The 13,091-nt window shown below is 42.4% G+C and overlaps 1 protein-coding gene across 1 annotated transcript in view; it reads left to right on the forward strand.

Annotated features, from left to right (window-relative positions):
- Window positions 1-10,659: 10,659 nt before the first annotated feature.
- The window catches only part of LOC136877309 (uncharacterized), a 193,873-nt gene continuing 191,441 nt past the window's right edge, over window positions 10,660-13,091 (forward strand). Inside the window, exon 1 of the mRNA XM_068228720.1 lies at window positions 10,660-10,847. Coding sequence (XP_068084821.1) covers window positions 10,671-10,847 — 177 coding nt within the window. The 5' untranslated portion in view covers window positions 10,660-10,670. The remainder of the gene's footprint in view (window positions 10,848-13,091) is intronic.

Here is a 13,091-nt window from a genome sequence, read left to right on the forward strand (position 1 = left end):
ATAACTCAAAACATTCCTGCATGGATGCAGACCAGTTCTTGTAGCCCAGCATAGGTTTCTATCCACTTACCAGCTTGAAAACCAACCTATTGCTAACTATGTAGCTACATTAAGGTGCACTACAGTAGACTGCGACTTCAATTCTGCATGTGAATGTAAGGTAAGCATTGCTGATGAATTTCTAAGAACACAATTCATCAGGGGAATTTATGACAGCTCAATTCATGAACAATAACTCCAGGCAAATGTTTAAGAATTTAACAAAACTGTAACAAAATCTATCGCTCGTGAAGCATGTAAGTTAGACAGCAAGGAACTATCACCATCAGCTGTATACAAGGGTACTTATAATGATTCTGTTCAAAAAATCAATCACAAATCAAGGCAGGATGCATCTCACGATGATCAAAGTCAAGCAACACCAGCAAACAATTCTAGATCAAAAATTGACTACAAGGAACTGGGAATTCAAAATGTGTGTTTACATTGTGATACAGTAAAGACAATCATCTAGCGAAGGACTGTAGGACTGATTTTAACAATCTGAAATGCAGTTCATGTGGAAAAACTCGGCCATATTAAGATAGTGTGCATACATACTTTGTTAGCAATGAAAAGGAATTCCAAAATCGACTCTCATTTTTTTCAGGAAGAAGATATTACTCAAACATTTGGTGTTAGCCATATAATAGACATTTTTCAATATCATGACTATCCACATGCGAAGAAATTTTACGCTACAGTTCTTATAGAGGGAATACCCCAAAGATCTGAAGTAGATTCCGGGGCGGGTTTTACCTTGCTATCACGTTCTAGTTTCAAAGTCCTCACTTACGTGTACAACTCCAGAAATCAGAGGTAGCATTTTGTTCTTATACTAAGAATATGTTTTACCTGATGATAAGGTTAATGTTACTGTTTCTTATCAGAACAGAACTTCATCTGAAGAATTATATGTAATAGCAGAAGACTTCGAGCCACTTCTGGGGCGTGTATGGATCCGTCACCTTGGTATTAATCGTCAAGAAATTGACCATGAAGTAGAATCAAATACTAGTCGTATCAATATCCAGCCAGCCAGTAGTATTACGGAGATAATCAATAGAAATTTTCGAAGAAAAGATAGGGTGCATGCCAAATTTTTAGTGTCTCTTCAGCTCCGTAAGGATGCGAAGCCAGTATTTCATAAAGAACGTGACGTTCCATATGCCTTATGGGAGAAAGTAGAAAAAGAATTAGACGATTTAGAAGCAGGTGGAATAATCTCAAAAATCAATTACAGTGATTGGGGTTCGCCACTAGTAGTGATTCCAAAGTCCGATGGCGGAGTTTGACTTTGGGATCCTCTCCAGCGAAGACACCGATTCACCATTGGGACGTCCCTACAGAAAACTGGAGCCGCGTCCACATGGATTATGCATGTCCATTTCAAGGTTTCTACTTCCTTCTAATTGTTGATGCAAAATCCAGGTGAGCAGAAATCAAAGTAATTCGAGAAGCTCCAACATCTGCTAAGACAGTTGAGCTATTAAGAGAACTTTTTTCATTTCATGGATTCCCAGTAGCGATAGTCTCTGATAACACTACAATATTTGTAAGTGATCTATTCAAATCCTTTTGTAGGGAACACAGTTTATTCCAAAAATTCACAGCTCCTGGACATCCAGTAACTAACGGAATGGCAGAACAAAATGTCCAGACGCTAAAATGTCGACTAAAAGCTATGTTGAATGAGCCCTAGTCTGTATCCAGAAAAGTGCAAGAGATCCTTCTGAAATATCGTGCCACCCCTGGACCTGAACTTTTAAACTTCCAAAAACTTTCTGTTTCGATGGCCATCTTCGATGCCATCTACTAATGAGATATGGCAGACTAAAGAGAAACCAATTGCCAGAGAAATTTTAATTTTGGGAGTTGGTAAACATTCTTTTTGACAATTTTTTTAGGTACTGAAGTTATTGACTCTTCAACTGGTTCCTCCTCTATTGTAATCTACCTATCACATGCTTGTAACTATGTTCTACAGCCATTCAATCCCGGGGTTGTGTATGGAAATTTTGTCTTGTAATTCTGCATCATGTTCGCGTGTTTTGCCTCCTCAGAGTGAGATGATGTTAGATCTAGTCATTTCCCTGAGGATCAGGCTACCAGTATTTGTGCATTTTGTCAATCATTTACAGACGTATTTTCAGAAAATCTAGGTGTGACTGACTTTATCAAATGTGAGATAGAGGTTATGGATTCAAACCCTGTGAGATTTCCTCCTTATAGGTTGTTGCTTCCTAACATGAAGGCCCTCAAGGAAATTATCGATATGATTTTGAGCGATGGTATCATTCGCCCATCTACTTTGGCATAGTCGTCACCTATTTTTCTTGTGCCTAAACCACAAGGCGGCTTCAGTAGTTGATTACAGGGCATTGACCCATAAGGTAATTCCCCAGTCGGTACCACTTCCTGACTTGCCACCTTGCTTTCCTTGGTTTCGTAAGGCTACCATCTCAGATCTCAACCAAGCCTATAATCAGATACCTCTTGCGGAAGAATCGAAACGTCTGACTGCTTTCGCTACCGACTGGAATCTATGTGAACACAACTGCGTGCCTAGCTAGGGTCTTCTCTGACATTAAATTCGAATATCTTTACCATTATTTAAATGATTTTATTTCCTCAGAGACTTCCGAAGAACATCTAGCTCATCTAGAGGAAGTACACAAATGCCTCCATAAAGCAGGTTTGATAGTTAAGCTGTCAAAAGTATCCTTAGCTAAACCATTGATGTCTTTCTTGGGGCATATAGTTTCCCCAGTGGAGTTTCTGTAGATCAGTCTAAAACTCAATCTATCCGTAATTTCAAACCTCCCAAAGATGTTAAAGGTGTTGCTAGGTTCATTGATATAGTGAACTTTTTCAGAAAATTTATTTCAAATTTCGCTAACCGGGTGGTGCCCCTGAATCTTCTTCACAGGAAAGGTGTCAAATTCAAATGGGGTCCTCTCCAACAAGTCACTTTCGAGGATCTCAAATTAGCCCCCCTGCAATGCCCCTATCTTGGCTATGCCAAATTTTCATAGTACAAACCGACGCATCTTCATCTGCTGTTGCCGCGGTTCTTCTACAGGAATCTGAACTCAGAAGGTGGCCCATCACCTATGCGTCTCGTACCATGTCACCTCAAGAGGTGAAATATTCCATATATGAACTAGAGGGATTTGCTGTGCCTATTGCCTTGGAAAAATTCCGCCTTTATTTAGAGCATGTCAAATTCGACCTAGAGACTGATAATGAGACTCTAAGTTGGGTGCTTGCTAGGCCCCGTCGTACTGGTCGTATTGCTTGCTGGGCAATTTGAATTTCCGCATTCAAGTTACAGGTGTGGCACATTCGTGGCTCTGAGAATATGGTCGCAGATGGGTTAAGTAGGATGTTTTCTGGGAATCCCATAATTTCTTCTCTCCCCACTCCTTCTAGTATAAATGCTATCCTTACGGACACCTCTATGTTATAGCATTATATCGCTGAATACCAACGTGAAGATCCGGTACTGGCTGGCTTCCATCATTGAAATCCTTTTTTCTGGGGAACATGTCATCCCTTATGTGCTGAGGAATGGGATATTATGTTGCCCATCACGGCATGACCAAAAGATGATAATTGTTGTTCCATCCATTCTAGTACCCCTGATTTTCAAATATTACCATGAGACCCCATTAGGCAGGCATCTGGGCATTTTTAAAACCAGAGATAAAATAAGGGAGCTGTTCATCTGGAAGGCCATGGATGGCGAAATAAAATACTTGGTGAAGCATGTAAAACCTGTCTGGCTAGCAAGCACCCATTTTCTACCAAAGTCGGGTTGTTGTCATCGCACCAAGCTTCTCGCCTCATGAAGCAACTGTACATTGATTATGCGGGACCCTTTCCTCAATCCAAAGGGAACGGCAATAAATTCATCCTTGTGTGTATGGATGTTTTACCCGATTTTTATGGCTGTTCCTTACAAGGCTCGCCACTGCACAAACTACTATTTGTTGCCTCAATTCTATATTTGCATCATTCAGACCATATCTGTATATTGTTTCTGATAACGCTAAGGCTTTTATTTCCAGCCTGTTTCGTAAGTTCTGTTTCGACCTCTCCATTTCACATGTCACTACTTCTGCCTGTTGCCCCCAGCCATCTCTCGCTGAGCGGGTTAATCGAAATCTTCGATGAGCACTTATTGCTTTCACCACAAAGACCATTCTCATTGGGATACATCCTTGCACTGGTTATCTTTGGCTTTTAATTCAGCCGTTCATGAGTCACACAAGTTTTCACCAATTTCGCTTATGTTCAAGTTCGTTCCAAACACTCCACTGTATAATTTGTGGTCTATCAACGAGCTCTTACCAGAGACAATGGATCCAAAGAATATCCGGGATCTATAGAGGAAAGCTACTGTACGAGTAATCTTAATCTTAAAAGCCTCTCATAAGAGAGTATAACGAGGTATGACCGTGGAAGAAAACCCAGCAATTTAAAAGTTGGAGATCAGGTCATGGTTAAAAATTTTGTTCCCTTGGGCATGCTTGACTTCAGATTTCATGGAACTTGTTTAATTATGGATTTTATCACTCCTCTCACCCTCCTGGTGAGTAATCTGGAGACCGAAAGCATTGTTCATGTTTACCTTTCTCACGTAAAGCCTGTGTGAAGGCCTCTTCCCTGTTGCTTAAAAGTCACAAAGTAATTAAACCATTGGATTAATTATATTTCTTTCCTTAGGTTATTTTATAAGTGTAAGTTTCAGTGTAGGAAGTAAAGATAAGAAGGACTTCTGCTCCTCTTGTTTATCAGAACTTATGTGTGTAAATTAGTACATATTGACAGGGTTAAGTTCCATTCTAAATTTTAACTTTAGTTTTGTTGTAAACATTAATTTCTAAAACCTTCCCTTCTCTGATTTCTGCATATTCTACCATAAGCTGCCCCTGCCTCCAAACTTAATCAAAAAACTCCGTGTTGCCCCTCCTCCAATGTCACCAGCCACGATCTATATTATATGTACGGTACCACCTTATACGATATTTATTCTGGCCACAAAATCTCCATGTTGTAGTGCCCGACATTACACCTGAGGCCACGAGCAGTCACACTGGGAGACATGGCGGTGCGGGGTTCGGGCCCACCTTATTCCGCCTAAGACTCCAAACTCTACCTTCTTTGGGCCTGTCATCGGGGGAAGATGCTGGGATGCAGTACTCAACCACCCACTCAATCCTTGGGCGGGACCTTGCTCTTTGGTCTTGGCCTCTCATCACCTCTACCTCAACCCTCACTGTATTGGGAGGATGGTATCTCAGGGTACCCAAGGGGTCCGAGCATCTCATCCGGACATCGGCAGGGGTGGTCACTCCTGCCATCAACCCTGGGCACTACAGCCCAGACTCAGACTACTTCGGTGCTGTTATCATGACAACTCTTCTTCAGGAAACCAAAACAAACAAACAAGAATGGACGCTTAACCAAGATATACTCCAGATTGCCAATGTATTGCTAAAACTCAATGTGTTCAAATCCTATTGTACTTCAAGATTTCAAAACTGTTCACTCCACTGTAAAACCTTAGGGGGTGGAGATCTGTACCAGGGGTACACCTTCCCTGGCTGTTTAAACTCCATGCCTTCTCTACGGCCATCTATGCCGACGGACCTGAACTTTTAAACTCCAGCTAGCTCCTTACCGGTCTTGGCAATCAGGTCCACGCACTGTAATCGGTGCTATGAAAGCAGATAGCACTTTCATCTTAGTTTTCCGTTTCTATTTTGGGTGTTTAACTTCTTTCTTTCTTTCTTTCTTAACCTATTTACCCCTCCAGGGTTGGTTTTTCCCCCCAGACTCAGCGAGGGATCCCACGTCTACCACCTCAAGGGCAGTGTCCTGGAGCGTGAGACTTTGGGTCAGGGGATACAACTATATATTTATGCTACGGGCTTTACGTCGCACTGACAGAGATAGGTCTTATGACGACGATGGGATAGGAAATGCCTAGGAGTTGGAAGGAATCGGCTGTGGCCTTAATTAAGGTACAGCCCCAGCATTTGCCTGGTGTGAAAATGGGAAACCACGGAAAACCATCTTCAGGGCTGCCGATAGTGGGATTCGAACCCACGATCTCCCGGATGCAAGCTCACAGCCGCGCGCCTCTACGCGCACGGCTAACTCCCCGGTAGGGGGATATAACTGGGAAGGATGACCAGTACTTCGCCCAGGTGGCCGCAACTGCTGTGCTGAACAGGGGCCTTGTGTTGGGGAAGGAAGATTGGCAGGGATAGACAAGGATGAGGGAAGGAAGTGGCCGTAGCCTTAAGTTAGGTACTATCCTTGCATTTGCCTGAAGGGGAAGTGGGAAACTATGGAAAACCACTTCGAGGATGGCTGAGGTGGGAATCGATCTCCCCTCTACTCAGTTGACCTCCTGAGGCTAAGTGGACCTCGTTCCAGCCCTCGTGCCGCTTTTGAAATTTCGTGGCAGAGCCGGAATCGAACTCGGACCTCCAGAGGTGGCAGCTAATCACGCTAATCAGGAACTTTTTACCCCTAAATTTTCTTTCATATTTGCCACATGATAGCAACACAACACATTTTTATCCAAGAAAATCTGAGCTTTAACATTTAAGCAGGGTCATAATTACCCATACTACAAAGCCTTAAGAAATAAAAGAAAAGGTTGCACATAATAGGCCATCAACAAAAGGCAAGGAGGCGAAACACCACCACTCCTTATATAAATTTCTGGAAGAACAACAATCTACGTCAGCTTAAGGCCCAATGACACAGGGGCTAATCCCATACTAAAAGAGGGTGACTACATGAGGAACATTTAAAGCCAAGACAAGATTTTCAAAATTTAGAGGTTGAAAACTTTAGTCACTTAATTCAAAAGTTGAAGGGGAGACGACTGTGGGTCACCACTCGCATTCCCTTACATTACATATTTCCCAGTAGGGAAGAGAACTAGAGTCCGAAGACGTCGCAGAAGGTCCCACATTTAAACCACCAAAATACAAAATTGCATTAAGAAACGGCTGAAACCTTCCCCCTCGAACTACCCGCAGGCACGATCACATGTTTAGGTAAATTCTGCCATTACCTTGTATTGCTGGATCTCCTTGAAGCAGGCCGCGCCTCTGCCTCCCTAGCCCTCTATGGCCTCCGTCAAGTCACACTCTTTACACACACACACACACACACACACACACACACACACACACACACACACACACACACACACACACACACACACACACACACACACACACACACACACACACACACACACACACACACACACACACACACACACACACACACACACACACACACACACACACACACACACACACACACACACACACACACACACACACACACACGCACGCACGCACGCACGCACGCACACACACACACACACACACACACGGGATTAATTGGCTATAAAACGTAGTTACAAGCACGTGGATAAACATTGTAGGAATCAGTTGAAGTGTCTTCTTCTTGTTCGTGATACTTATGGACTTCTTTACTGTCGTCCAGCCACTATGCGAATAATAAAAGAAATCACATGCCAGATAGAGTCTAAAAATCATAGGATAAGCGTATTTTGCACGTATTATGGAGGGGTTGAAAACTAATTTCGTCGTAAGTAGTCTAAGGATTCACAGTTCACATACAACCAAAACTTGCCCTGAGTTCAAAAATGGAAGCCAGAACATAACGTCCAAGGCTAGAGAAAGGATTGTGAAGATAACAAAATCTATTGAGCACTTGTAGATGTGATCGAGCTGCGGAAATGTCACACAAATTCCCATATGGAACGTAAAATGCTTGAAGTAGTTGAAGAGTGATCACACCATGAAACTAGAGGAGTACAAGAATAAGGAAACAAGGGAATGAAATATAGAAAAAAGCACAGGGACACAGAGGTACTAAATTTCACGCCGAAGTGGCCCGTCTTGGCGACTCTTCTACTACTCAAAACAACACCGGGCCTACAATTGGGATAAACAAACACTTACGTCGCACCGACACAGATATGTCTTATGGCGACGATGGGACAGGAAAGGGATAGGAGTGGGAAGGAAGCGGCCGTGGCCTTAATTAAGGTACAGCCCCAGCATTTGCCTGGTGTGAAAATGGGAAACCACGGAAAACCATCTTCAGGGCTGCCGACAGTGGGATTCGAACCTACTATCTCCCGAATACTGGATACTGGCCGCACTTAAGCGACTGCAGCTATCGAGCTCGGTAATTGAAGGAGTAAGGAGGAATTGAGATAGATAAAAACGATAATACGCGAAGTTCTGATCTAGTTGACAAAAAACAACTGCACTGGAATTACGTATGATAATGTTTGAATCACGAGGAATGGGAGTGACAAAAGACGGTAGCTATGGATAGTAGCGCGAAAAACAGTAGCAACGGAAGTAAAGTATAACGGGAAACAAAAGTAAACTAAGATCAAAAGAAGCTGAGTGAAGAAATGTATATACCAATATAATAGGTCAGTGAAAGAACCATGATCGTGGAATAATTATAGGATCAATTGAGCATCGTCAATAAATTGATTAAGAACTGTAATGATGTCAGGTGATAAATCAAATAACAGACAAAGACTTGTAGAAACGGGAATTTTCATTCGTGTTAGCTAGTGAGTAGCTTACGCCGGGGGGCAGAATAGACAGGGCATTGAAAAAATAGATGATTACTATCCCCTTCTAATTCACCACACACACACAGTTGAAGTGTCGATAATTCGGTACATTAAAAAAAACTCAAAAAGAAGGTTAACAACTCCAAAAAACAAAATTTCTCTGGTAGTTTGTTTGTAGTCCACCAGATCTCATTAGTAAATAGATGGCAGAGCCATCTCACCTTCGAAGAAGAAAGTTTTCGGAAACACGGCCGACTGGATCCCTCGCTGCGCTCCTTATGCCGGCCTTGACAGTCGCTGTGAAGCCCAGCATAAAGCTGTAATTGGAAAGTTTCACCATAATGTCACTGGAGCGCTGGCCTCCTAAGTCACTGACAGGAAGCTGTATACTGCAAATTACCGCATATCCAGTTTTATTTATATTGTTTTGCTGTCGTAAATGTTGGTCGTAAATGAGGTGTTTGCTGGCTTGATATTCAGAGCTGATAGTTATGGACTAATCAGTTTATTTTTTATTGTGTAATGTGGTGATTTGATTTTTTTAAATTGTGTTTACAAACCTTGGAATATGTGATATTACTGTGCGATTTTTTGTACATCGAACAGAAATTTTCAGCAAACAAGAACAAATGTAAGAGTGGCTCAAAGTGATTTCTCGCCGCAACTTCGTCCTAAACAAGAATTTTAATTTATGCGCTACCTAATTAGTTTTCTTAAAATTGTGTAGTGATTTGCTTTTCTTACCTGTGTTTGGATTTTTTCAAATATGTATTGCTGTGTGTCTTTTGTTACTTCGAACAGGAAAAAAAAAAGAGCAAAGGGACACGAATTCTCTGTAGACCAGGACAAAACAACGGAGTTGGTTAAAAAGAGTTCTCGAGCTATTTGAATCGATGGAGACCTAGCCTTCAGACGTTGAAATCCACCATTGTTTCACCGCAGATAGGAAAAGATAGGCTTATTATTTTTTATTACTCTAGGACCAAGTTGTTCAATCCCCTTAGTCTAGGAGGTCCGGTGTGACTAAGTGCAGGCAGTCAGAAAAGAGGGGTGGGCTTAACTGTGTCAATAATAATCCGCATAATTTGATTCAGGACAGCAATCTTTCGAGCATGATTGTGAGCTGCTCATCCATACTGTGCTGAGTAAAGCAGCGCAATATTTAAAAGAGCGAAGCGTGGAAGCACCGCCTCCCCATGTAGAGCCATCAAGTTTATGAAGAATGTTGTTCCTTGTTCTCATTTCAGGAGCACTGTGTTACATGTTTGCAGAACGACAACGTGCGATCGACAATAACTCCAAGGTGCTTGGAATGAGAGGCGTGAGGTAGAGAAGTCTCATTGAGTGATACATTCAGGGTGTTAAATTAGCCTTTTAAAAGTTAGTATCTGAAGGATGTATTAATAACTTGCTCTTCAGTAATACGAGTACAGGAGTCCAGAATGTTACAAGTTGCACATGCAGTTGAGACGTGTTGTACCCTGCGTCTGTTAGGGAAATAATAGTGAAAATGTTAAGCAGGTACGTTATCTGCTTTGGGTGTCCGATTTGTTGACTGAATGGTCAGCGTACTGGCCTTCGGTTTAGAGGGTCCTGGGTTCGATTCCCGGCCGGGGTCGGGACTTTTAACCTTCATTGGTTTCAGTGGCCCGGGGGCTGGGTTTTTGTGCTGTCCCCAACATCCCTGCAACTCACACACCACACCACGCATAACACTATCCTCCACCACAATAACACGCAGTTGCCTACACGTGGCAGATGCCACCCACCTTTATCGGAGTGCCTGCCTTACAAGGGTTGCACTCGGCTAGACATAGCCACATGCAATTATTATTATTATTATTATTATCTACTTTGGGTGAAGCAAGACCGGCAGGATAATGGAAATTGTACGATAATCATATCGCTAGCCTGCTTGAAGAGAAGGTGATGTCCTTCACAAAGCCAGTAAGGCAGGTCTGTGCAGTAAGCTAACATGTGGTTCCCGTGGTTGGTATGTGTATTGGGATCAGTATTAGGAGAACCTATTGTAGAAATCCAAGACGGGAAAATAGAAGGAGAGGTGTTGATGACTGTCCGTGCGGCCATACCTTACTCTTCTTTCAGAAGTATACCATACGCACGGCCACCAGTAGGACCACTCCGCTTCAAGGTAAACACTTATTCATTCTACCCAATGCATAGATATTTAACTACACTCAGTTAATAAATTATTTCCTCATCGGTTACATCGACCTCATGGTGTGCTGACATTTTTATAATAGTACTAGCTATAGTTCCCGGCGTTGCCCCGGATAGTTTTCGAATGTTTACCCTTAAGATTTGTGTTGCCTGTTAATCACGTGTGAAGATAATTTTTGTGGAAATCCTTATTGAGACGTTGATTGATATTTTACGACCTACTACGATCTGTTTTTCTATTTTTCCTTCCCTGCGAACCATGTGACCTTGCCGCGGTGGGGAGGCTTGCGCGTCCCAATGAAACAGGTAGCCGAGCCGTAGGTGTAACCATATCGGATGGGTATCTGTCGAGAGACCAGACTAACGAATGGTTCATCGAAAGGGGGGTAGCAGCCTTTCGGAAGATGCAATGGTGGCAGTCTAGATGATTGATTGATATGGTCTTGTAATAATACCCAACATGGCTTAGTTGTGTTGATACTGTCACACGGCTGAAAGCAACGGGAAACTACAGCCGTAACTAACTCCCGAGAACATGCAGTTTTCTCTGTATGAATAATGTACTGTTGATAGCTTCCTCCCGGGTAAAATATTGCGGAGGTAAAATAGTCCCACATTCGGATCTCCGCGTGGGGACTACACGAGAGGGGGCAATCATCAGGAAGATGGATACTGACATTCTGCGAGTCGGAGCGTGGAATTTTAGAAGTTTGAATCGTTGTGGTAGGTTACAGAATCTGAAAAGGGAAAAGGATAGACTAAAGTTGGATGTAGTTCTTAGTTAATACAAGTGAAGTACGTTGGCAGGAAGAGCAGGAATTTTGGTCAGGCGATTACAGAATTATCAGCACTGTGAAAAAGAAAACACGTTCTTCAAACTATGACAAAACTCGTAAAACCAGTCGTGAAATTGTTAAAATCTGTATATCCTGAGTCATACGGAAACATGTAATTGGAAAATGGGTAGCTTATTATCCGCATACAAGTTTATTCGTGTTCATGGACGATTAAGAGCAGTGGTGGTTGGCGATCATTTCAGCTGGGTGTGCATGCTTGAAATATGGTAGGGCCTACTCTGTAAACTCTTGGTTATTCACGTTTCTGGAGGAGAAGAGATCAGCAATATCAAAAGCCAACCTAACTCTAAAAGAAGGTAAAGCCTTTAAATCACAGGTGGTCTTATTTTCAGATTAAGCTAATCTAAGCAAGTACCTTTTTCGGAAATAACAACTTCGATTGCGGAAGCACTTCAGTTATTTCCACTCATGGGCATAATATACTTATTATCATCAAAATCAAACAGCGGAAATGCAGGAGCTGGTTTAATAATGAACTTAAAAAAATACGGCAGCGGGTATGCTACTACGACCAGCATAGTGAAAGGATTATTGTTGTCCAGATAGACACCAAGCCAATGCCCACCACAATAGTGCAGGTCTATATGCCTACTAGTTCAGCGGATGCTGAAATCGAAAGAATGTGTGAAGAGGTAGAACATTTAATACAATATGCAAAAGGTATCCAGTAATTGGGAGATAGTGGGTTCGAGCCCCACTGTCGGCAGCCCTGAAGATGGTTTTCCGTGGTTTCCCATTTTCACACCAGGCAAATGCCGGGGCTGTACCTTAATTAAGGCCACGGCCACTTCCTTCCACTCCTAGGTCTTTCCTCTCCCATCGTCGCCATAAGACATACCTGTGTCGGTGCGACGTAAAGCAAATACAAAAAAAAAAAAAAAAAAAAAAAAATATGTAAAAGGTGACGAGAATCGAATTGTGATGGGAGACTGGAATGCAGTGGTAAGTCAAGGAAGAGAAGGTAATACAGTGGGAGAATTCGGACTGGGACAAAGGAATGAAAGAGGAAGCCGGCCGGTTGAATTCTGCACCGATCATAATTTAGTCCTTGCTAACACTTGGTTCAAACACGTGGCCTTAATTAAGGTACAGCCTAAGCATTCGACTGGTGAAAATGGTAAAACGTGGGAAACCATATTCAGGGCTACGACTGTGGGATTCGAACCTCTCCCATCTTCGAATGCAAGTTCCCAGCTACTCAACCCGTTGAAAATAATAAACGTGGTAACATGAATTTTCAGTTGACATTTGACACTCTGCACGCTTTTCTTCTCTCCTGTAAAATTTTACTTCGGGATTTGGCTCCTCTTCAATCAATCAATCAATCAATCAATCAATCAATCAATCAATCAATCAAT

This window comes from Anabrus simplex, chromosome 7 (assembly GCF_040414725.1).
Source record: "Anabrus simplex isolate iqAnaSimp1 chromosome 7, ASM4041472v1, whole genome shotgun sequence".
NCBI lineage: Eukaryota > Metazoa > Arthropoda > Insecta > Orthoptera > Tettigoniidae > Anabrus > Anabrus simplex.